This window comes from Coregonus lavaretus (genome assembly GCF_964263955.1).
Source record: "Coregonus lavaretus genome assembly, chromosome: 13".
Lineage (NCBI taxonomy): Eukaryota > Metazoa > Chordata > Actinopteri > Salmoniformes > Salmonidae > Coregonus > Coregonus lavaretus.
The window spans coordinates 18,459,687-18,486,018 of record NC_140000.1 but is presented as its reverse complement, the minus strand read 5'-3'; the positions used below and the strand labels follow the sequence as shown (position 1 = coordinate 18,486,018).

The 26,332-nt window shown below is 45.6% G+C and overlaps 1 protein-coding gene across 2 annotated transcripts in view; it reads right to left on the bottom strand.

Moving 5' to 3' along the window:
- LOC311140238 (poliovirus receptor homolog) overlaps positions 1-26,332 on the bottom strand; it is a 73,720-nt gene that overhangs the window by 2,924 nt on the left and 44,464 nt on the right. Inside the window, exon 7 of one of the 2 annotated variants that reach the window (XM_084175188.1) lies at positions 24,613-25,542. The exons of the other annotated variant lie outside the window; for it this stretch is intronic. Within the exon in view, the coding sequence (XP_084031314.1) occupies positions 24,944-25,542 (599 nt within the window). The 3' untranslated portion in view covers positions 24,613-24,943. Of the gene's footprint in view, positions 1-24,612; positions 25,543-26,332 lie in introns of those variants that run through there. 2 annotated transcript variants of the gene reach the window in all.

Sequence of the window (26,332 nt, the reverse complement as noted above, 5' to 3'; positions counted from 1 at the left end):
AGGGAGAGAGAGAGAGACAGGGAGAGAGAGACAGGGGGAGAGAGAGACGGAGAGAGAGAGACAGGGAGAGAGAGAGACACAGGGAGAGAGAGAGACACAGGGAGAGAGAGAGAGAGGGAGAGCGAGAGAGACAGGGGGAGAGAGAGAGCGAGAGAGAGAGACAGGGAGAAAGAGACGGAGAGAGACACAGGGAGAGAGAGCGAGAGGGGGAGAGATGAGAGAAAATAAGGTAGATGATAGAAAAAGTGAGATGGGAAGGAAGCGAAAGAATAGAATGGAGGTAAAAGGGGATAAGTACAAAGAGGGAGAGAAAAGAGAGAGAGAAAAGAGGGAGAGAAAAGAGGGAGAGAAAAGAGAGAACATTAACAACAGTGTAGTGATAACATTCACATGCTGGAGTAGTCCCAAATGCACTGGAATAACCCTACAGTGCATTTCATTACACAACATTGTTTCATTTGCGGTGAAAGGTTCTGAAAGCGGAATTAAGAATATAATCCCCAAGTAATGAAGTAGGCCTACTAACTAGTCAATGGTGTGTGTGAGACAGAGGTGCAAAGAAACTGTGTGTGTGGATGAGAGAGGTATAGAGAAAGTGTATGCGTGTGTGTGAGAGCAAGCCGAGATGCAGAGAAAGTGTGAGTCTGCCTTTACAGAAGAAAGGTCTACATTAGTGGACTACATCACATGGGGAGGCAGACAATCAGACAATGACTGTAGTACCTCCCTCTAATGAACCATGACCACTAGGACCAGTACTAACAATAGGATTATACACAAGACAGGAGTACATACACACACGGTGTGACCCATCTCATTATCCTCCCCATCATTGCCTAGGGGATTATGCTAATGAGGGAGTGTTAAAGGGCAACGAGGAGCTCAGCTAATTGGAGGAGAGTTACACAGGGAAAGTAATTGGTTGGCCCGATTGAATGTTGTTAGGCTTATAATTATGACTGTGGTACTGATGATCTTATAGCAACGCTCTGTAATGTAAACAATGGAGCATCCAATTACCTTTTCACATGCAAATAGCAGTTGTTTTCAATTAGACCACATGTAAATAAAATACAAACGCTTTGGTTTCCCAGTAAAACTATCTAAATGGTCAATAATAAATGATAATTTCATAAAATGATCTCAGAGTAGTTTACCCTGACATTTATAAAGACATTATTGTTCAGAACATGTCATGTTTAATGTGTGTAGTTTAATAGGTCTTGTGAGACAGAAATATTTACATTTTATAGGTTTAGAAGGGACTGTCACTAGGTGATTACTATGGTGTAATACAGCTTGTTGTCCACATGGCGGTGCTATGTCTCCATAACACAGGCTCTGAAGTACTAATAATATTCACTACCTCTGTTCTGTCCTTTGCTCTTCATCTCTCCCATGGTCGTCGACTACAGTATGTATCTAGCTATATCCATGCTCCCTTTTCGTCTATGGTGCTTTTTGCTCCATCCTAACTCCACCATCCCTCTCATTTGTTATCCCTCACTTGCCCCCCAATCCCCCCTTCCCTGATACATGTGCAAATATTGTACTATAAATTGTGCCTTCCTGTATTATACTTACGCTAAAATGTTTATTCTGTTCTACTGAGCCATTTACTTTATGTTTGTACTCTTATTGTTGTTGCATTGTCTGGACAGTGTATATACCATGTGTATCCTGTACATACCACTAATAAAACCTGAAACGTTTCCTCCCTCTCTCCATAAAACTTTTCCTCCCCTCACCTCCTTTTTACTGATAGGGAATAAACTGGGCTGGTGACAGCTTTATCTGGTAAGCATTCTTTATTAGGGTACTTTCTTTTCAGATCAGTTCAGATAAAGGAGAGGTGAGGAAGCCACCGAACAGTATTGAGATGCAGCTGCTGTCTGAGTGACTCCAGCAGTAGTGAATAGAGATCGTGCCCTCTCTGTATCTGTGGTGGATGCCAGCCATGTCTCGCTCTAATGAAATCTCCCAGACGGCCCGAGCGTGCCTGCTGTGTCTCTCAGCTGGCGCCGTGCTACGCTGCCCTCCAACAAGGACGGGCTCCGTAAATTTAGCAAGACGGGCGCGCACACACACGTAGCAGAGTCCAGCAGTCCAGCTGGCAGGGACATCTTGTAAACTATCCAATATCCTTGTCACTCACACCAACATTTATACACACCCACAATTCTCTGTGGTGTGCTGCACGCCCCATACCCAGGGTTTAGCTGCTCTTGGTGTATTCAATGATTCTACCTGTATTCTCAATGTAAGGTATGGTCTAAAATACTGCTAGAGTTTTCAAATATAAAAAAATACTGCCAAAGTTCTACAACACTAGAGCCCTGCCGCATAAGATAGCTGGTGCATAATTAAGCAGTCTCTAGATGATTGCTGGGGGATTTTCCAGGCTGAGACAGACTGGCTGATCAGGAAACAGAGAGTAACATCTCTCTCTGCCTGCCTCTCTCTCTGTGCTGCCAGCTTGCCTCGCTCTCTACGAGCTGCCTGCTGACCTCTCTCTACGAGCTGCCTGCTGACCTCTCTCTACGAGCTGCCCTCTCTCTACGAGCTGCCTGCTGACCTCTCTCTACGAGCTGCCTGCTGACCTCTCTCTACGAGCTGCCTGCTGACCTCTCTCTACGAGCTGCCTGCTGACCTCTCTCTACGAGCTGCCTGCTGACCTCTCTCGGTGCTACCTGCTACCTGACCCAAACAGATTAAAGCCATTGATCGTTGGCCAAACAATCCTATTGTTGCTGATCATAAAATCCACCTGTATTGTTTTTTGTTTACTTTTTAAGTATATCTTATGTGTCTGTTGAAGCTCAAACACGGTTACATTGATCCCAGATGATGGGAATACAGATTAGGTCTAGACGGATTGATCAACATTGATAGAGATAAAGATTAGGATAAAGAGAGAGCTAAAGTAATGCCTTTGCTCAGTCAGGGAGAGGAGAAGCCTATCCCTTAGATCCTAAAGGCTTAACAGGGTTACATTACCAACATCCATTCAGCCCGACACACACAACTCGCACCCTAGCGACCCTGTATCCTGGTAACCAGCTGCCGCATACATAATCACACAGATTGGAGGTGTGTGTGTGTGGGTGAGGGGGGGAAGACAGCGAGAGAGAGAGAGATAAGGACAAGGGCATACAGTGATAGAGGAGAGAATAGAGGATGATTAGGGGAAAGAGAAGAGATTGGGAGAGACGGGGTGATGGAGAGGAATTCAGATCACTTTGGGAAATGCCTCTTCAAGTATGCTAGTCTTATATTACTGCTACTAAACACTATACACAATATAACTACCACCCACCACCACTACCACTACTATGTGGAATGCTGTTGCCTACAGTCCCCTGCTGTTGGCTGCTGCCTGCCTGGGCCTGGTGCTGTACTGAAGCTGTAGTCTGTCAGACAGGCCCAGTATTAATCTAGTGTGAATCCAGAGCTGGCCCCATGCATTTACACTGTCTGGGATTAAACGGATGTCAGGGACACCAAGCCTCTGTGTGTGTGTGTGTGTGTGTGTGTGTGTCTAACAGCAGGAAAGACGGAGTGTGTATGCATACGATTGAGTGTGGGTGTGTGAGTGTTTGACGTTGATCTCCCCCTCTCTCTGCAGGGAGACAGTGTGCTCCCTGCCATGGTGCATTAAGGCACAGACAGGCGCCCTGGGAGAAGGCAGGATATCTCTCTCGCTCTCCCTCGTACCCTCTCTCTCTGACAAGCTCGTGGCTCCCCTCTCGCTGTCTCTGCGTCAATATTTACAGTCCACTTTACACTGGTACAGAGGTGGATGGGTCCAGCCAGCACGGAGCAGGCCTGCTGCATTTGCCAAATGTAGCTGTCCAGTCCAGCTAAGAAGGAGCACTAGGGGTAGGAATAGGACTAGGCAGGCTGTAGTAGTCCAAAGGCGATACACACCAACCCACGACCACACCAAATAGCTGTTCATCTCAGCAACAGAGAGAACATACACAGGTTGCAGCTGGCAGGTCCATAACAAGGCATTCACACACACGTACGTACATGTGCCACACACACAGTCCAGTCTGGATAACTATGAGTTGTACTATAAGAACCCAGGTCACCTCAGTTAGCTAGTGTATCATAATGTGAACTGTCCCTAACCTCCCCCTCCCTCCCTGGGGCCTGGTCTGTCACCCGTTGGTTTGTTTACCTGCCCTGTGACCTTCTGCCTGGGAGAATGTCCACTTCATCAAGTACTGGAGCACTACTCAGACATGCACAGAGGGATCCCAGCCCAGAGCGCAGCCTCGTACTGAGAGGGGATTGAGGTGAGACAAACGAACATTTCCACTACTGTTTCCTCTACACATAAAAAGAGATGTTCTGAAATGTCATCTGTACTAGTCTCAGGTGAGACTGGGTTAGATCAAAGCGATAAAGGAGGATGCCTTCCTGGAATGTAATATCACCTGTAGCTATAGTTGTTCAACGTCAGTAGAGATGGAGGAAAGAGAGGAGATGACGTCAGACTATTGAGTTGTATCCTCTCGGCCACAGCAGTAGGCTAATTGGGGGCTGTCTCCAGTGGACTACCTCTCATAAGAGACTGATTAACAGAACAGGGAGCCGTAATGGCCCCTCTCTCCAGTTGCATTCTCTCCCCCTTTCATCCTATGCCCCTCAAGAGAATCCGCACAGCCAGAACTGCACAGGCCCGGCTCTAGCTCTGCATTCGGATTTAAAACTCTCATTAAGACAATTGTCCTCTGCCATGGGGAACTATTGGGCATATAAACAATAGAATAGGCAATGACTTCTCGTTATGTGGCGAGCTTCCGTGGCTAGGTTTAGTTTGTTGTTGATTATGCAGGGTTACAGTAACATACAAATTCAAGCATGCGCACGTTATTTGCATGGACATCTAATGGGCCTGTGGACATATGGGTGTGGAATCACAATGCAAACTAGACCCACAGTTAAGTATAGTTCCTCTCACATCTACATCTACTGTGTTCCCTGGGAAGTGTTGGAGGTTGTGGGAGCCTTGTGCTGATCACACATGGAAGTCACAGGAGGTCGGTGGCACCTTAATTGGGGCTTGTGGTAACGACTAGAGCAGAATAAGTGGAATGGTATCAAATACATCAAACACATGGTCTCCAGTTGTTTGATCCATTCCATTTGCTCTGTTCCAGCCATTATTATGAGCCATTCTCCCCTCAGCAGCCTCCTGTGATGGAAGTCACTACCACCTACTATGGTGTTGCTATTGATGTGCTCTTCACAGTGGCAGTCTATCCTTAACAATGTAATATTACACATGGCAAACTTCAAACGCATGCACACATTTAGTATGTGTTACAAAAACACATGCACAATCATAAAGGCTGACACACACACACACACACACACACACATACATAATGTAGGCATATGGATGCTAATAGTCACATTTCCACATGCACACCCACCCCTGCATGTCACAGATGAAGAATATCAAACTGCTGTACATGCATCACAAGGCATTACCAACAATATCCTCCACACAGACAACCCCATGAGCACACATAATGAATACATCCTTCATCCACCATCTAATACAACACACTGCATCAAGACAGCTTGTCTGAACTCACTGTCTGTCTCTCTCAGATAATCATTTTTATGTCACAATTCATTGGAATATCTCAATATACAGTTAGCTATATCACGCTCCCCCATCTCTCCCACCTCTCAGTGTGTGTGTGTGTGTGTGTGTGTGTCAGAGACAGACAGTTCAGTAGCAACAGCAAAGTATAAAGTGGGTGAGTGAACATAAATAAATTGCTGTGGGCGAGGAGCAGAACAGAGTGTGTGAGGTAATCAATAACTACCAGTGAAGGACACTTGGTGCAGTGGAACACCAGGCCAGCCCTGCGTGAAAGACATGACACAAACACTGGTTGCACGCTACAATGATACTCAACATGACAGTCAACACAATACAGAAAGACACACATACACTGAGTGTACAAAACATTAGGAACACCTGCTCTTTCCATGACAGACTGAACAGGTGAATCAAGCTGAAAGCTATGATCCCTTATTGATGTCACTTGTTAAATCCACTTCAAATCAGTGTAGATGAAGGGGAGGAGACAGGTTAAATAAGGATTTTTAAGCCTTGAGTCATGGATTGCGTATGTGTGTCATTCAGCAGGTGAATGGGCAAGACAAAATATTTAAGTGCCTTTGAACGGTGTTTGGTAGTAGGTGGTTTGAGTGTGTCAAGAACTGCAACGCTGCTGGGTTTTTCAAGCTCAACAGTTTCCTGTGTGTATCAAGAATGGTCCACCACCCAAAGGACATGCAGACAACTTGACAACTGTAGGAAGCATTGGAGTCAACATTGGCCAGCATCCCAGTGGAAAGCGTCGACACCTTGCAGAGTCCATGCCCCAACGAATTGAGGCTGTTCTGAGGGCAAAATGGGGTGCAACTCAATATTAGGAAGGTATTCCTAATGTTTTTTACACACACACACAACCGCGATCCTTCAGCGGGGTGCAGAAATGCATACTTTTAATACAAACTTTTAGCGAATACAACCACTGACTTTTCCCTCATTTGTGTTGCTGAACTCAGCGTGAATGCGCTTGTGCCAATTGAATCTCAATTTACGTAGTACGTCAAGGCCGCTACATCTCCAGTTGAGCAACACAAATGAGGAAAAAGTCGGTGGTTGTATTCGCTAAAAGTTTGTATTAAAAGTATACATTTCAGCACATTGCGGAAGGACCTCAGTTGTACAGGACAAACATAGGTACATGTATGCGTTTTCAGAATTTACATTTTTACAATAATCGGCTGATGGTGACTCAGTTGTCGCTGGCAAATCGCGTGACCAGTTATCAAAACTCAACTCCGCCTAGATATAAGAGAACAGAGTTGAGCGTTCCTCAGCTACAATGCCCTATGATCAGAAGACATTCAATTAGAGCTCTTTGGCCACGCACACCAATGGTGGGTTTGGCCTTCGAAACAAGTATGCAGAAATTACCCCAACACAATCCCTCCTTACATGCACACACACAATCTTGCAGCTGCAATGCACACTGCATTTCATTCATTCCATCTCTAATGTGAGCAGCATCCTCATCTCGAGTGCACATTATGATGGATTTTACTGTAGACACTAGTCAGTGTGTGTGTGCATGCCAGTCAATTTAAGTGTTTACCAGCGCACACTAAGTCATTATGTGTGTCTACAGTAAGACACTACACTCCTCATTGTGCTTATGTACAGTGGGGGAAAAAAGTATTTAGTCAGCCACCAATTGTGCAAGTTCGCCCACTTAAAAAGATGAGAGAGGCCTGTAAGTTTCATCATAGGTACACGTCAACTATGACAGACAAATTTTGATTTTTTTTCTCCAGAAAATCACATTGTAGGATTTTTAATGAATTTATTTGCAAATTATGGTGGAAAATAAGTATTTGGTCACCTACAAACAAGCAAGATTTCTGGCTCTCACAGACCTGTAACTTCTTCTTTAAGAGGCTCCTCTGTCCTCCGCTCGTTACCTGTATTAATGGCACCTGTTTGAACTTGTTATCAGTATAAAAGACACCTGTCCACAACCTCAAACAGTCACACTCCAAACTCCACTATGGCCAAGACCAAAGAGCTGTCAAAGGACACCAGAAACTAAATTGTAGACCTGCACCAGGCTGGGAAGACTGAATCTGCAATAGGTAAGCAGCTTGGTTTGAAGAAATCAACTGTGGGAGCAATTATTAGGAAATGGAAGACATACAAGACCACTGATAATCTCCCTCGATCTGGGGCTCCACGCAAGATCTCACCCCGTGGGGTCAAAATGATCACAAGAACGGTGAGCAAAAATCCCAGAACCACACAGGGGGACCTAGTGATTGACCTGCAGAGAGCTGGGATCAAAGTAACAAAGCCTACCATCAGTAACACACTACGCCGCCAGGGACTAAAATCCTGCAGTGCAAGACGTGTCCCCCTGCTTAAGCCAGTACATGTCCAGGCCCGTCTGAAGTTTGCTAGAGTGCATTTGGATGATCCAGAAGAGGATTGGGAGAATGTCATATGGTCAGATGAAACCAAAATAGAACTTTTTGGTAAAAACTCAACTCGTCGTGTTTGGAGGACAAGGAATGCTGAGTTGCATCCAAAGAACACCATACCTAATGTGAAGCATGGGGGTGGAAACATCATGCTTTGGGGCTGTTTTTCTGCAAAGGGACCAGGACGACTGATCCGTGTAAAGGAAAGAATGAATGGGGCAATGTATCGTGAGATTTTGAGTGAAAACCTCCTTCCATCAGCAAGGGCATTGAAGATGAAACGTGGCTGGGTCTTTCAGCATGACAATGATCCCAAACACACTGCCCGGGCAACGAAGGAGTGGCTTCGTAAGAAGCATTTCAAGGTCCTGGAGTGGCCTAGCCAGTCTCCAGATCTCAACCCCATAGAAAATCTTTGGAGGGAGTTGAAAGTCTGTGTTGCCCAGCGACAGCCCCAAAACATCACTGCTCTAGAGGAGATCTGCATGGAGGAATGGGCCAAAATACCAGCAACAGTGTGTGAAAACCTTGTGAAGACTTACAGAAAACATTTGACCTGTGTCATTGCCAACAAAGGGTATATAACAAAGTATTGAGAAACGTTTGTTATTGACCAAATACTTATTTTCCACCATAATTTGCAAATAAATTCATTACAAATCCTACAATGTGATTTTCTGGAAAATAAATTCTCATTTTGTCTGTCATAGTTGACGTGTATCTATGATGAAAATTACAGGCCTCTCTCGTCTTTTTAAGTGGGAGAACTTGCACAATTGGTGGCTGACTAAATACTTTTTCCCCCCACTATATACACACACCAGTCATTCAGAGCTTTGTTGAGGGGAGTCATATCAGTGTTCCCTGAGGAGACACTACATACCTTCAGCCTCTTATACTGGTCCACATTACATAACCCTTAAACACCCAGCACAGCACAGGGCTCTACATATTTAATATAGAGCTCAGAGGACAGAAGAGAGTGGAAGAGGGGGAGACAGGAAGAGAGGGGGAGAGGAAGAGGGAGAGAGTGGAAGAGAGAGGACGAAGGGAGAAGAGGGAGAGAGGGGAAGAGAGGTGCTGTTGCATTGATTTCTTGCCAGTTTTACACCAGCCCAATCCTCCTGAAGTAGTGTGTGTACGCATCTGCACAAGTGTGTGTCAGACTGCGTTAGACATGGCGAGAGGAGCGGGAACACACACATGGAGAGACAGGAGTGTGTGTGGAGAAGAAAGGTACCTGTGTAACACAGAGTCAGAAGGATGGAACAGAGCTGATGTGAGTGCTTTTGATCTGCTGCTAAGGGAATGGAAGCTACTCATTCTGAAGGATGAGGCAGAAATAGCAGCTATTACACACCTAGATGGGCAGTGACTTCCTTTCTACTCCAACTGTCTTCGCCTGGGCCGGTATTCTGTCTGTTCTCAATATCTCACAACGCTCAACTTTCTTTTGGTCTGTGTACCAGGGTTGGGGTAACTTCCATTTCAATTCAATCATTGAAAAGTTTCCATTCATTTTCTATGAGAAGTTTGCAGTTCAAGCATTTCAGTTCACTTCCTGGATTGACTGCGTTGAAGCGGAATTGATCCCAATCCTGCTGTGTACACAGTAGCAGTCACCTGAATAGGAGCAGATATGTAATTGTTCTCTGTGTAATCTATCAATGGCTTGTTCATGTTCAACACTTACTGCAGGCAACACACACACTGCGGTATCAGATAGATGTGTATCAGATAGATGTGTCTCTACTCTAGGTGACACACCCCACCCACACACACACCTGTTAGACCTGTATCAGATCCATCGGTCTCTGCTCTACCAGCTCAACTGGAGGGGACCAACACACACCAGTCTCTGAGACACCTGTATCAGGTCCATCATCAGTGTTTCCTCTAGGTGACAGAACTGTCTAGCAGGTAACAGAACTGTCTAGCAGGTGACATAACTGTCTAGCAGGTAGCAGCAGCCAGGTAGCCACAGTGTGACAGGAACCGGACTGTCTGACTCACTAGCTGAGATAAAAGCTCAACCACTTCCTCTGAAACACACCAGTCAGTAGACCATTAAGCAACATTAGGCTGGTTGACTTAGCATACATGCCATAGACAACAGTGTCCACTGTCACAAATAAAATGCCACCAACCCGTTTGACAGAGAGACTCTCCCTTCACCCTCTGCTATATGACACCAAGGAATGTTAACCTGCACCGAAACCCATCATCTCATTATCTTCACTCACTCTTTAACTCATTTGTTCTCTTTTCAATACACAACAATAAACCTCTAGCTCCTTTCAAAAATGACTGACATCATACCAGCATAGACTTAATGCCTGAACGAGAGGCGTGTTACTGAAAACGGAGGGAAAATATGACTGAAATAAGAATTCCAAAATGTCTGGCTGATTAAAAATATAAATTAAATCTTTCAGAATACAGAATTAAAGAGAACAGAGGTTTTATGAGTTCAATAATTAATCTATCGGTCTACAGATCTACAGTCTTCTATCCATTGTATAGTGGAAGAACATCTCTAGCGACCAGCAACTTGTGTGTATATGCCTTGGCTGTGACATGCACTCCCCACCGCCTGCAGAAGCGCGCGCATGTGTGTGTGTGTGTGTGTGTGTGTACACGCTTGTGTGCGACATGCCTCTGCTGTATGGATCATGAATATTATTCATAAGGCTGAATGTCAACATTGATGAATCATTTTGCTGTAAAATGTGTGTGTGTCTCGCAGCTCCACCGCTGGACGTGGTGGCAGGCTAGCTATGACCCTGGTTGTCATCACTGTACTGTACAAAAACATTACTACCACAAATAGAGACAGGAGGGATGGAGGGAGGAGGGTGTGAGGAGGGATGAGGAGGGTGGAGATGATGGGTGAGGAGGGTGGAGAGGGAGAGGAGGAGAGAGTCAGTGAAGGAGACATGGGGCAATAGGGGACAGGGGACACCGGGTGGACTGGACAGCCAGAGCTATAGGGGACAGGCATGGAGACGTAGCCTCAGAGACCGGCTATAGGCCTGGTTATTGTACAGCACCTCAAGTTGCAGAGAGCCCAGTGAAACTAGTCTCTGTGGATATTAGTATGATGTCAGCAGAGGTTCAACTCACAGTAGTAATAAAACCACACACACGCTCTGACAAAGACACACACAACTCCCAGACAAAAGCTCCGGCAGCATTTACATAAAGGAGTTTTTCTTGTTGCATTTTAAAAGCCCTCCTCATCCCATCATGCATTTGACCTTTAAGGTAGAGAGAGAGAGAGAGAGAGAGAGAGAGAGAGAGAGAGAGAGAGAGAGAGAGAGAGAGAGAGAGAGAGAGAGAGAGAGAGAGAGAGAGAGAGAGAGAGAGAGAGAGAGAGAGAGAGAGAGAGAGAGAGAGAGAGAGACAGAGAGAGACAGAGAGAGACAGAGAGAGAGACAGAGAGAGAGAAGAGAGAGAGAGAGAGAGAGAGAGAGAGAGAGAGAGAGAATTACCACTCCAAACCATGGATGAAGGACAAGGAAGGAGGGAGGGAATGAAGGAGGGAGGGATAGAGGCAGTGTCCCTCAGGCTCTTCCAGCTGTTGTTCTCTCTTTCTTTTCCCCTCCCGCTTTTTCTCCTCCATCGCTTTTCATCTGCACTCATCTCTCACCGATCACCCCAACCACTTGTGCCCCTTCTCCCTCCCTCCTTCTCCTTTTTTCTCTCCTCCTCTCTCTTTCACTCTCTCCTCCTCTACACAAATGACTCAGTGGAACAGGTCAACTGTTACAAAATTCCCCCTGCAGCTCAACCTGCCTAATACAAAGCCTGGCTCATCAAGTCAAATAGACTGCCTACACATACTGGGAGCAGAGACACACACTGAATGCAGCAGCCGCGCACACACCCACACACACTAATATTATACAAAGTAATCTCTAAAATCCTCCAGCCACATAAAGTGTCAAACATACAGTTGAAGTCGGAAGTTTACATACACCTTAGCCAAATACATTTAAACTCAGTTTTTCACAATTTGTGACATTTAATCCTTGTAAAAATTCCCTGTCTTAGGTCAGTTAGATCACCACTTTATTTTAAGAATGTGAAATGTTAGAATAATCAAATCAAATCAAATTTTATTGGTCACATGCGCCGAATACAACAGGTGCAGACATTACAGTGAAATGCTTACTTACAGCCCTTAACCAACAGTGCATTTATTTTAAACAAAAAAGTAAAAATAAAACAACAACAAAAAAAAAAGTGTTGAGAAAAAAAAGAGCAGAAGTAAAATAAAGTGACAGTAGGGAGGCTATATATACAGGGGGGTACCGTTGCAGAGTCAATGTGCGGGGGCACCGGCTAGTAGAGAGAATGATTTATTTCAGCTTCTATTTATTTCATTACATTCCCAGTGGGTCAGAAGTTAACATACACTCAATTAGTATTTGGTAGCGTTGCCTTTAAATTGTTTAACTTGGGTCAAACTTTTCGGGTAGCCTGCAACAAGCTTCTCACAATAAATTGGGTGAATTTTGGCCCATTCCTCCTGACAAAGCTGGTGTAACTGAGTCAGGTTTCTAGGCCTCCTTGCTCACACACGCTTTTTCAATTCTGCCCACAAATTTTCTATAGAATTGAGGTCAGGGCTTTGTGATGGCCACTCCAATACCTTGACTTTGTTGTCCTTAAGCTATTTTGCCACAACTTTGGAAATATGCTTGGGGTCATTGTCCATTTGGAAGACCCATTTGCGACCAAGCTTTAACTTCCTGACTAATGTCTTGAGATGTTGCTTCAATATATCCACATAATTTTCCTTCCTCATGATGCAATCTATTTTGTGAAGTGCACCAGTCCCTCCTGCAGCAAAGCACCCCCACAGCATGATGCTGCCACCCCCCTGCTTCAAGGTTGGGATGGTGTTCTTTGGCTTGCAAGTGACCCCCTTTTCCTCCAAACATAACGATGGTCATTATGGCCAAACTGGTCTGATGAAACAAAAATAGAACTGAGGACATTTCTCCAAAAAGTACGATCTTTGTCCCAATGTGCAGTTGCAAACCGTAGTCTGGCTTTTTTATGGCGGTTTTGGAGCAATGGCTTCTTCCTTGCTGAGCGGCCTTTCAGGTTATGTCGATATAGGACTCGTTTTACTGTGGATATAGATCATTTTGTACCCGTTTCCTCCAGCATCTTCACAAGGTCCTTTGCTGTTGTTCTGGGATTGATTTGCACTTTTCACACCAAAGTACGTTCATCTCTAGGAGACAGAACGCGTCTCCTTCCTGAGCGGTATGACGGCTGTGTGGTCCCATGGTGTTTATACTTGCGTACTATTGTTTGTACAGATGAACGTGGTACCTTCAGGCATTCGGAAATTGCTCCCAAGGATGAACCAGACTTGTGGAGGTCTTGGCTGATTTATTTTGATTTTCCCATGATGTCAAGCAAAGAGGCACTGAGTTTGAAGGTAGGCCTTGAAATACTTCCACAGGTACACCTCCAATTGACTCAAATTATGTCAATTAGCCTATCAGAAGCTTCTAAAGCCATGACATCATTTACTGGAATTTTCCAAGCTGTTTAAAGGCACAGCGAACTTAGTGTATGTAAACTTCTGACCCACTGGAATTGTGATGCAGTGAATTATAAGTGAAATAATCTGTCTGTAAACAATTGTTGGAAAAATTACTTGTGTCATGCACAAAGTAGATGTCCTAACCGACTTGCCAAAACTATAGTTTGTTAACAAGAAATGTGTGGAGTCATTGAAAAACAAGTTTTAATGACTCCAACCTAAGTGTATGTAAACTTCCGACTTCAACTGTACGTACGTGAACCACACATGCTACAAAGGTACATCACATTACACCAGTAGCCATGCAGGGCCAAAGCCACACACACTCAGGTAAACACACACACACGCCACCCCAACTCCGCACACCTACAAACACACACTACAGAAGACAACCCAATGCATTGTTCCACAGATACACTATGAATCATGATTGACTAGGGAAGAGGAGAGCTGAGAGACACACTGATATAAAACAGATATTACCACACCAGGACAGCAGCACCATAGAGGGTCCTAAGCAGGATAAACGACCACAGACAACCTGGCCACAGACGAGATAGGCTACGCAGCAGAGAAAACCTCAGACACTAGACAAACCATGTAGCACAGAAACAGATATAGAAATGGAACGGCTCCATACATCACATGGCCTCTGTCCCAAATTGCAACCTATTCCCTATGAAGTGCACTACTTTTGACCAGAAATGGGCTCTGGAATAGGTTGGCTGCATCCCTGGTGTGGGCCTATGGAGGATAAACGACTGGAGAAAAGCTCATAGACAGGCCCTGTAACACAGAGATAAATTCTAGAATAGAGTAGAGGCATGGAGCTAGAGATGATAAAAGACTAGACTCCCAGACCAGACACACACTAAAGTACAGCTAAACCAATATAGTTCTGCTATGCCCAAGGAGCCATAGGTGGTAAAAGATGAGAGCTCTAATATTGCTGTGTGTGTCTGTGTGTGTTACTAAGGCCCAGGCTGCTCATTGCGCTCGTATGTCGCACACACACTGCTCTCATGTCAGACACTCCTCTGCACATGGACATGAATCAGGCCTCTCCATGGAGCTGCCCACAGCACCATATCTGTGCCCCTTTCACTGTGCCCCTGCAATGGGTTAAGAGCAGAGCTCAGCAGGTAGGCTAAGACTCCGCAGACAGGTAGATACACCACACAGTTCAATACCTTCAGCTCCCCTCTGTTCTGCCCTCTAGACAATGCCTGGCTTGCAACAGAGAAGCTCAATAAGTTAAAAGGGGAAGGAACTCCTTCCTCCAGTTTCCTGTGGTAACAAGATCAGAGAAACAGGGAGAGAGCGATATAAGGGGAGGAAGAGAGAGACGGTCTCTCTGAGCAGTGAGAAGAGAAGAGGAGCGAGGTGGGTTGTCAGATTCTCTCACCCAATTCACCATCCATCTCCCTTCTTTATTATGAGAGAGTGACACAGAGAGAGAAACTGAGAGAGAAACCGAGAGAGAAAGAAACCGAGAGAGAAAGAGAGAACCCGAGAGAGCGAGTGAAACCGAGCGAGAGAGAGAACCTGAGAGAGCGAGAGAAACCGAGAGAGCGAGAGAAACCGAGCGAGAGAGAAATCGAGAGAGCGAGAGAAACCGAGAGAGAGAGAGAAACCGAGAGAGAGAGAGAGAGAGAGAGAGAGAGGTAAATGAGAGGAGGCAGAGAATAGAAGAGGTGAAAGAGTGAGCAGCAGAGAGAGTGATGGAAAAAGTCCATTAACAAAACCTCACAACAGGGCAGGACACCTGGAGAGAGGAGAAGACTGATGTGTGATAGAGAAAAAAAGAGAGGTGTTCAGATGGAGAGACTGTGTGTGTGTGTGTGTGTGTGTGTGTGTGTGTGTGTAGAAGTGTCAAGAGAAGTTGCCTCACACACAGACATAGCTGTGTGAAGTTGTCACAGTACTTCCCTCAACCTGACTCTATTTGATGTCAGACAAAGAGAACAGAAATAGACTTCACTCCAACAGAGACGAGACCACACAGTCACTGAACAAATCACTCTGGACTGCCTCAGAGAAGACAAACACACATATATACACACACAATCTCTATCCCGTGTGTGAGAGACGAATGTACACAGTCACAAAGACACACTCTGACCAGGTGATTCACTCTAGACCTGACAGAGTCCAATAAAAATGTCATACGAGTCATCCTGACCAAACTAGAGACAGAGTATTTCTGTTTCTGCTCTTCTCTTGATCGGTGTGTGTGTGGTGAAAGCACGATTGAGAGCCTGTTGAGACTGTGAATTAAGCAGCCAGTGCATCTGATCTGCAGAGCGCCCAGAGCCAAACACACACTGCATCAAAATAATTTCCATCACACACACATATATTCTTAGGAGCGGAGCCGGAGTAATCATTCTCATATCGATAAAGATCAGACTCACAGACAGAGAGTAGGTTAGTGCTGCCAGCTAACCAGGACCCTGAAAAATTGTCCTTTTATTATTCTGTGTGCTTCAGGGAGAGGTTTAGTTCCAGGTACATCACAGCATGGGAGCTTGACGCACGCATACATACACGTCTTTCATCTGCGGCTGCCGTCTGTTTTTGCAGGTGGTGGTTGAGGTCACTGCACCACTGAGGGGGACATACAGAGAGAACACACACACACACACACACACACACACACACTGCTCTCACAGAATCTAAACTAACACAGCTGCACTAACCCCATGCCCCCCTCTTCTAATCCTACCACCCCGTTCCTCTCCTCACCCCAAATCCACCCCACTCCTAAACCTACACCCTCGATCATCTCCCCCCTACACTATAATGAAACCCATCACCCTACAACAATCCCGCTGTCATGTGGAAGGTGCACTCGACTGGATCTACATTCATCCATCTAGCCCCCTCTACCCCCACCCCCATCTCAACCCTGTCAGATACCCCCTCCCTGCCCCGCTGCTCTGGTGGCAGTGGGCCAACCATGCACCACCCCTGGGAGCCCTGCGTTGTCCTGCTACCCACAATCCCCTGCTCCCTGTCTGCCGTCAGCTCCAGCCCTGTCAGCATCAGGACAGGAAGATTAAACTCCTTGGGACGCTAGAGGATACAAGGGCATCCATCCCCCCCGCACAAGGCCAGGGGTTGAGTGTGTGTGTGTGTGTGTGTGCACAAAATGTAGCTTAATAAAACCTTGAGAAGAGTTAACATTATGACTTACTGATAAAGGGGAACAATACCATTTCCTGTGTATGTTATGCTCAAAAGTAGTTTTAGTAACCTCAAGATTCCAGTGTGTTCTGCTTTAGTGTACTTGACATTGACACAACAATATAGAGTAGTAGTGTGGAATGCAGATATATTGCAGACAGTCAGGTACCCAGGCCAGGAGAAGCCATCGTCATTGTGCAAAGAGCAGGGAGTTGAAGATAAAATACAGCACATGGAAAAAGTGCTCTGTAAGATGTCAAATATTGTCATTGGTGTGTAGCACACGGCTCATATACAGTTGTTTTCGTCTCCTCACTTGAATGCCACCACACACACGGCACCCCCCTCAGGCCATCATACCAGACATGGAAACAAACTATCCCACTTTGCTGGTGTCTAAACACATAAACGTGCCGTTACAGTGGGGGGAAAAAAGTATTTAGTCAGCCACCAATTGTGCAAGTTCTCCCACTTAAAAAGATGAGAGAGACCTGTAATTTTCATCATAGGTACACGTCAACTATGACAGACGAAATGAGAATTTTTTTTCCAGAAAATCACATTGTAGGATTTTTAATGAATTTATTTGCAAATGATGGTGTAAAATAAGTATTTGGTCAATAACAAAAGTTTCTCAATACTTTGTTATATACCCTTTTTGGCAATGACACAGGTCAAACGTTTTCTGTAAGTCTTCACAAGGTTTTCACACACCGTTGCTGGTATTTTGGCCCATTCCTCCATGCAGATCTCCTCTAGAGCAGTGATGTTTGGGGGCTGTCGCTAGGCAACACGGACTTTCAACTCCCTCCAAAGATTTTCTATGGGGTTGAGATCTGGAGACTGGCTAGGCCACTCCAGGACCTTGAAATGCTTCTTACGAAGCCACTCCTTCGTTGCCCGGGCGGTGTGTTTGGGATCATTGTCATGCTGAAAGACCCAGCCACGTTTCATCTTCAATGCCCTTGCTGATGGAAGGAGGTTTTCACTCAAAATCTCACGATACATGGCCCCATTCATTCTTTCCTTTACACGGATCAGTCGTCCTGGTCCCTTTGCAGAAAAACAGCCCCAAAGCATGATGTTTCCACCCCCATGCTTCACAGTAGGTATGGTGTTCTTTGGATGCAACTCAGCATTCTTTGTCCTCCAAACACGACGAGTTGAGTTTTTACCTATTTTTTTCTATTTTGGTTTCATCTGACCATATGACATTCTCCCAATCCTCTTCTGGATCATCCAAATGCACTCTAGCAAACTTCAGACGGGCCTGGACATGTACTGGCTTAAGCAGGGGGACACGTCTTGCACTGCAGGATTTGAGTCCCTGGCGGCGTAGTGTGTTACTGATGGTAGGCTTTGTTACTTTGGTCCCAGCTCTCTGCAGGTCAATCACTAGGATTTTTGCTCACCGTTCTTGTGATCATTTTGACCCCACGGGGTGAGATCTTGCGTGGAGCCCCAGATCGAGGGAGATTATCAGTGGTCTTGTATGTCTTCCATTTCCTAATAATTGCTCCCACAGTTGATTTCTTCAAACCAAGCTGCTTACCTATTGCAGATTCAGTCTTCCCAGCCTGGTGCAGGTCTACAATTTTGTTTCTGGTGTCCTTTGACAGCTCTTTGGTCTTGGCCATAGTGGAGTTTGGAGTGTGACTGTTTGAGGTTGTGGACAGGTGTCTTTTATACTGATAACAAGTTCAAACAGGTGCCATTAATACAGGTAACGAGTGGAGGACAGAGGAGCCTCTTAAAGAAGAAGTTACAGGTCTCTGAGAGCCAGAAATCTTGCTTGTTTGTAGGTGACTAAATACTTATTTTCCACCATAATTTGCAAATAAATTCATAAAAAAATCCTACAATGTGATTTTCTGGAATTTTCTTTCTCAATTTGTCTGTCATGACGTGTACCTATGATGAAACTTACAGGCCTCTCTCATCTTTTTAAGTGGGAGAACTTGCACAATTGGTGGCTGACTAAATACTTTTTTTCCCCCACTGTATAGTACACGCTGCCGTGCAAAAACACAGAAACACACACACACGACAATTCCAAACCGAGTCCGACAGAGACACAAAAACAATGTCTGCCTCATCCTCCCGTCACAGGGAGCCAGAACAGGGCCACCATGACAGTGCCCCAAGCGTCACTGTCCCATCACTACAATATAACTACAGTGGATTGGAACTGGACTGGACTGGTACAGCACTACATTAGGACAGCGACTGGACAACATTGAGAGCTTGGCACCGCAGTGACAGTTTGGCTTCAAATCTAGGTTATGTGGTTTCAGGTTGAACAGACAGGTTTTGGTTTAAGGGGTCACTGCTCTTAAACTAGAGGGACGTTCAAATATTTGTGTCGAGCGCGCAACACAGTGTGCTTGTATCCCTCTCAGGCGTTTCAAGTGATGCCATTTCCGCTCTGTTGTGAAAGGAAGTCTTTAGCATTCAGCCAGGAGCCCAGAGAAGAGAGTGAGCGAGTGAGAGTGTGTGTCGCCTTCTCATTTTGCCAGCCTCAAACTCAAAGCAATTAGTGGAGCCAGATGGCTGTCTGGACTCTGAATAAATAGTTTGAGCATCGACGGAAAAACGCCATAGACGACACACACACACAGAGACCTGTGGCAACGTGCCGAGGCAGAGGGAAGACACGGACCTAAAGAACCAAATTGGTTCTAGCTGAGACTACAGTGCAGAAAAACACAACTGTCAGAAACTGTCATCTGAACATTCAAAAATTCACACAATGAATCCATTTAGACTTAATCTCTGCACTGTATTACCGTGGGGAGTTAAGGGCGCATGGTTTTACAGTGATACAATTATGGGTGCATGCACGCACACGTCTCCTCCTCCCACCAGTCTGGTTGAGTCAGCCCTTGAGAGCTAGTCTATTCACTTAGTTTCAGCCAGCATGCACATTCCCCAACTGATAACAAACCCTCCCTCTGCCTCCAGGAGTAATTCTAAAGCAACACCACCACATTCCTAAGCCATTACACACTATATCTGTATGTTTCCTTGACTCTCCCACTCTGTCCAAACTACCCGTTACCACGGCAGCAGGTTCACCTTAGCCAACCAGATGACATATGCAAATCAAACAGGGGGAGGGGCTTGTGTGTGTGATTGAAACTTGAGCTAACACACTTCACCTACAATGGCCTCTCTCCCTAGCTACCCTTCTCATGTTGATTCCCATAGGCTAGATACTGTATGTTATCAGCACGCTGTTGACAATTAGCAGTTTTATCACAACCGAAACCAGACAAACAGCAAGAATCAGCACCCTCCAAGTGGTGCTAACATATGACACTAGCTAACAGAGGATATTGATAATAAATATACCCAGATACATGCTTACATTAAATTACTATTTATGTGGGTTCTATTTCATTCTATGTACATAATACACAGCAACAAGGTCATCATTTCAAAAATCAAGAAACTTTAATTGCAACCAAATACAAAAAAACTACAAAATAGAAAGACATGACAAATAGTGACAACAAATTCAACTAAATTCTTTAAAAATTAAATAACAAGTTCAGAGAATGGTGAATAAAAAGCACATTTTGTGGTAAGATTGTTTCGAGTGTGCACTGTGCACCATTTTGTACAGTAAAAGCACATTAAGCCTGTTTTGGCGTAGTAATCACAGCAAAGAAGTCGAGAAATAAAGCACTCCAAAAACATAAATTATAAAGCACTGCAATAAGAGATAAAAAGATAAGGACTTGTAAAATAAGCATCGATACAGAATATAATAAATCCTTCATGCTTGCTGCTGAGAAATAGAACACGTGACACCATAAATTAGTAATTATTTCTTTTTCTTTCCGCTAGATACTGTATTTATATATTTATACTATGTACACGTCAGGGGGGAGCGATTGAGACGACAAGGAAGTTAAGGCTTCGATTAGTCATCAGTGTTTAGAGCCAGAGGACGATGATGTGGATTATCAACAAAATAAACGAAATAAAAACCTAACGCTGTGCTAGTTCCAGGTCAGGAACATTATCTGAATTCTCTAAAAGCATTTTTATTAGATTTTTGTGCCAGGCAGTACAGGTGGAGGTCAAAATAAGTAGATTCCCAGAAAACATTTACTTAAAAAAACATATTTTGTAAAAGACTGAAGACATAGTTGGATAGTTATTTTATAGAAGCATTTTACTTTGGGAAAAGTCAGTGGAGGTCAAGATTGGCAAATTGGGTATTTGATTTTGTGAAAGGTGTAAAATGCAGCACTCACAGAGAGAGAGCAACAGTACAGATGATTCTCAGAACACATTTTCCTTAAATCCCTGACATTGGACAAGAGGAGTGTGTGTGGCTCTCTCCCTCTCTCTGGAGAACAGAAGGGTTTCTGTGAATGTTCTGACAGAGTTCGGACCACTGAGCTTAGCAAGGGAATAGGAAGATGTGTATGTGGGTGTGTATCAAGGACAGTTAGAGTTGGAGCGAATGTGGGTGCCAGGGTGTGTTTGGTTTGATTTGGTTGTGGGTTGTATGTCTGTGTTCAGTGTGAGTGTTTGGGGAAGTGTCTCTCCTACTGGTTCCCTCTTTCTGTATGTGTGTGTGTGAGAGATCAGGCTGCAGGGGACAGTGTACAGTAATGTCTCCTCCAACTCCCAATGCTAAGAGACAGAGGGGGCAGGAAATGGCCGTTCAGGTTACACACCCTGTGGCACTGACAGATGTCCCAAAGCCCCTGAGCCACACACACAGCGCTGACTCAGAAACCACACAGATCACTGCCTCTGTGGGAGCTAGTCTATCTGATAAATAGTGTATGTGTCTCACACTGTGTGTGTGTGTGTGTGTTTGTTTATGGGTGAAGGGGCAGTATGTTGATTGACTTTAGTGAACCTGCCAATCCAGTTATTTCAGTTATCATCCTGGTTGAAAAACGAAAATGTCTATATGTCAACTATTGTTATTGAGATGAACTAGATTCACTAGTATTTAATAGCTGAAGATGTGCATCTTATACGTCCTACACCATTTCATTGAAGGGTTGTCTATTCAAAGCAGTTACATTCTGAGTACAGTATTATTGGCTCTGATTTAACTTTGACCTTGGCCAAACCAGTAAGTGAGTTCCACACAACAACATTGACTCTATACAGCAGTTATTTACACTCTGATAAATACCCACATTTTTCACAGGAGTTTGACAAGAAACATAAAGATCCGTACATATATAGTATACAGATACCTCACACCAAAATATACAAAACAACTTCATCCCTTCCTTCCTTCCCTCACTCCATATACACATCAGAAACCGAAGAACATTATCAATATTTCTCCAAAGACACAATTTATCACCTTCATACAAATATAACTAGTGGGCATATCTTGTTTTGGTGTTACACACACAAGTGCAAAGATAGGAGATATATGTTTCTTAGTGGTCATCATAAGTGGTTCACAACAGGCCTCTACGCTGACCTTTTTTACAAGGAGCACGTGTGTGGCTAAGTTGAAAAATGTAGGCGCACACAAAGAAATTTAGGAGCATAGTGAAAAATATTTGAGGTAAATTTGAGTTCTAAATTTTTCTAGGCGCACTGGTGCTCCTAAATATAAATTCCATGTCGCACAGCAAAATATTTAGGCGCATATGCAAGTAGCCCTGCTCTAGGCATGCACTCCATCTATAACGTGTCTGTAAGCCAGAGTTTTGGCCTATACTGAGGCCATAATGCTATCAATCTATTGTACTGACAGACTTAGGCTATCGTGTTATCAAGTACTGATGGTTAGGCGAGTCGCACAGTGGGTCAGTATCTATCCCTTCTTCTGTCTCCCCCCTCTCCCTTCCTTTCTCTCCCTCATACCAAGGTCAACAGCCACCACAAGAGTTAACGTCATCCTGGAATGCTACTATACATCGCTCTCTCACCAGAGAGTGTGTGTGTGTGTGTGTACACTATGTGCGTCTCTCTGTGACCCCTATGGGTTAAAGTTAAAGGGCCCCTATAAGAGGTGTGTCCATGGCCACCCTCCACGCCCTCAGCGGTAAAACACACATCGTTTGACCCCATGACCTCTGGCTGACCGTGACCTAGAAACAGACCCAGGCTTAATGGGCCAATCAGGCACCTCACCTGGTCAGGGCAGCCAATGAAACCCCACTGATTAACCAGGGAACACGATGAATCACAGGTGAGTCATGAGATAGGAATCGTTAAGGGGTTGATTCAGATCTGGGGTATTGAGGGTAGAGAAACTAAGGCTCTTCAGGAAGACAGCTGGTCATAGCCCTCCAGTGACTTGTTAGACACACACAGTATGGTCATTTGTTTGCCTCTAGTGATGTATAATAGTTGTAGATGGTGATATTGGCTTGAACAGCCCTGGAGTGTCTTGTTAGAAGACAAACAAATGAGTCACTAAACTAAACTATCAGGCTCCTGTCTATGTCTGAATCATGGAGGAATATACCCAGATCTTCTCTCTGCTAGTCAATATAGGTCATATTATAGGTCATACAACCCCCTGTGTATGCACAGAATCAATCAATTAATTTGACTTAATTTATCTTAATTGACTACAGATGCAAATATGCCATCATGTATTTGAATTTCTATATAACGTGTGATTGTATAGATTGACAGAGGGCCGTATACAATGGGATAGGAGGAGACCTGACTAATCAAACTATGAAAGCAGAGATGTACAGTGAGCAGGGCATGACTTCACCATGGCTCTCTGGCTCGCTCAGTCAGGCCTGGCAGGAGGAAGGGGGCACAGTACAGTAAGTGGGGTGTTTGACACGTAGGGAGGGAGCCATGAAATACTTCCTCTGCTCCCCCTGTATCCCTGACCTCCACACAGCCCTGTGTAAATCACACACACGGTAAACAGAGCAAGCAAGCGAGAGAGAGGTGATGGAGAAAGACTGGGGGAGGAGAGAGACTGAGGGAGAGAAGGAGATAGAGGATGAGGAGAGGGGTAAGAGACAGGGTAAGGAAGGAGGAGAGAGAGAGAGAGGAGGGAGTAGGGAAGAGAGAAGATTGACAGGGAGCGAGAGAGAGCGGAAGAGGGAGAGAAAATGTCCACGTCATAACGTCTAAGCGGTGGTAATTTGGTGTGTGTGCTAAGCTGAGCGGTGGCTTCACGGCTCATTAGCAATAAAACTCTTCCTGTCAGGAACACCTCAAGAAGAGAGGGATCAAACGGAGGAGAGGGAGAACAGCTGTACGGTTTCCCTCTATCCCAGTCTGTCCGGAGATGAGAGAACAGGTGTATGGTTTCCCTCTATCCATTCCCTTCCTCCTATCCCTCCATCAAGCCCTCTTTCGTGCACTCTCATCATCAAGATGACTACCCCTCCTTCAGTAAGTTGTTTATCATTTCAGAATGTCCCAAACTCAATTCTGTGCATACTTCCAGTTGATGAGGAAGAGAGAGGAGGCCTCCAGCAACATAGACACTAGAGAGAGTATCAGACATTTTACTTTCCCACATCGACCACTTTCCCTGCCAAACTTTCCCTTCCCCAGTACTGTCACATACAGCAGAAACAAGGCTACTGTAGCCGGAACAAACGTTGTCCCACAGGAGAGAGACGAGAATAGCAGGGAGCAGATATCATCGTGACACCCCTTACATTGCTACTGTGCGTTTAGTGGAGATAAGAGTGAATATTTTAGTGAGGAGTTTCTCTAGCTAGTGAGGGAACGGCTGCATGGAGATGCCATTTTACCCACAAGTCCCTACTACAGTGTGTCTCAGGAGGCTTCAATCTCCAAGGTCCCTAAGCTAAGGAAAGGAGGAGCACAGACAGAGCAGCGATGTCAGAAAGATAGTTTTAGGATTTATTTCATTTGTTTTGGTAGATAGATACCAATTGATCCACTTTTCTTCATATTGGGATTAGAGAGCATAGTTGTCTTGTCAATGCACCAGTCCTCCATCTTGTTTCTGTACATTACCTCCCTCAGCCACTTCATTCAGTTCATCTTTCTCTCTCTCTGGGCTGCATTGTTGGTCGTTGTTAATATATTTCACTGTGGGGAGAGTAGTACCCAACACCACCGAGTCCTCTGGAAGGAGGACATTTCATCTCTCCTTTCATTCCTCCAACCTGCTTTCCCTTCCTCCTCCTCTTTCTCCTCCCGTTCTCCCTACACGTACACGGCAGTCCGTGAGATGACCGACCCGTCGCGCTGAGACTCCATGTCGTCGTCAAGGTAACCGCCAATGATTCCATCCTGGTCATGTGGTGGGCGGAGCTGCAGGATGGGCCCGCTCCCTCCGAAGTGGTCGTAACTCTCCTCGTCATCCTCCAGCTGGTCAAACTTCCTCCGCTCCGCCTCGTCCAGCTCGCCGCTCAGCAGGATGTCCTGCGCCGTGGGCGCCGTCCCAACCCCACCCTCACCACGCCCCCCTAGGTGCAGCGGCACGTGGTGATTGGCCTTCTCAGTCAGGCCATCATGGGCGGAGCCCTCCCTGTAGACGTAGATGGGGCTGTTGTTGTTGCCGCCCGCCCCGTTGCCCCCGGCGCCAGCACCCATCCCGTTCTTGCTCCCCTTCTTGCCGCCGCCGAAGATGCGCGACTTGATGTCGTAGGAGCTGTGGTTTGGGTTGCCGTGGTAACCCTGCTGTTGCCGGCGGCTGCGGGTGACCAGGACAGCGATAAGGGCAGCGACGAGGAGGAGGGCCAGAAGGGAGCCAATCACAGCACCTGCCACCACGCCCGCATTGGACGGGACCATAGAGGGTTCTGTAGGAAGGAGGGAGGGAAGGGAGAGGAGAGAGAGAGAGAGAAGAAGAAGAGGATGAGACAGGTGGAGGAAAGCAGATGGAGAGGGAAAGGGGAAATAAAGCAAGAGTAAGACAGGACAAGAGGGAGGAGGGAGGGAGAGAAGAAGAGGGAGGGAGGGAGGGACAGAAGAAGAGGGAGGGAGGGAGGGAGGGAGAGAAGAAGAGGGAGGGAGGGAGGGAGAGAAGAAGAGGGAGGGAGGGAGGGAGAGAAGAAGAGGGAGGGAGGGAGAGAAGAAGAGGGAGGGAGGGAGGGAGGGAGGGAGGGAGAGAGGGAGGGAGAGAGGGAGGGAGGGAGAGAAGAAGAGGGAGGGAGGGAGGGAGAGAAGAAGAGGGAGGGAGGGAGAGAAGAAGAGGGAGGGAGGGAGAGAAGAAGAGGGAGGGAGGGAGAGAAGAAGAGGAGGGGTTGGATGATGTCAGTAGTCTGCACTGTATTCCACGTGATGTGTTTTTGCATGTGTGAGTGTGGGAGTGTGTGTGTGTGCTGAGGCTCTAACAGCAGTGTTTAACGTCACTGGCGTTTCCTACTCTCCCTCTGAGCTGCTCCTGTCCCCATTCCCTCACAAACGCCCCAATAACGTCTGAGCAACATTTCAACAAGGTCTCTGCAACATCGAGGCAATGTGCCAACGACGTCTCCTCCTAAACGGTGTGAGCGCAGTGTGCAGGTCCTCTTTAGTCTCAGTCCCCCCCAACCACAAAATAGCAGAACGATTAAGCAAAAACAAAAGACATCCTCTGGAATCCAGAGA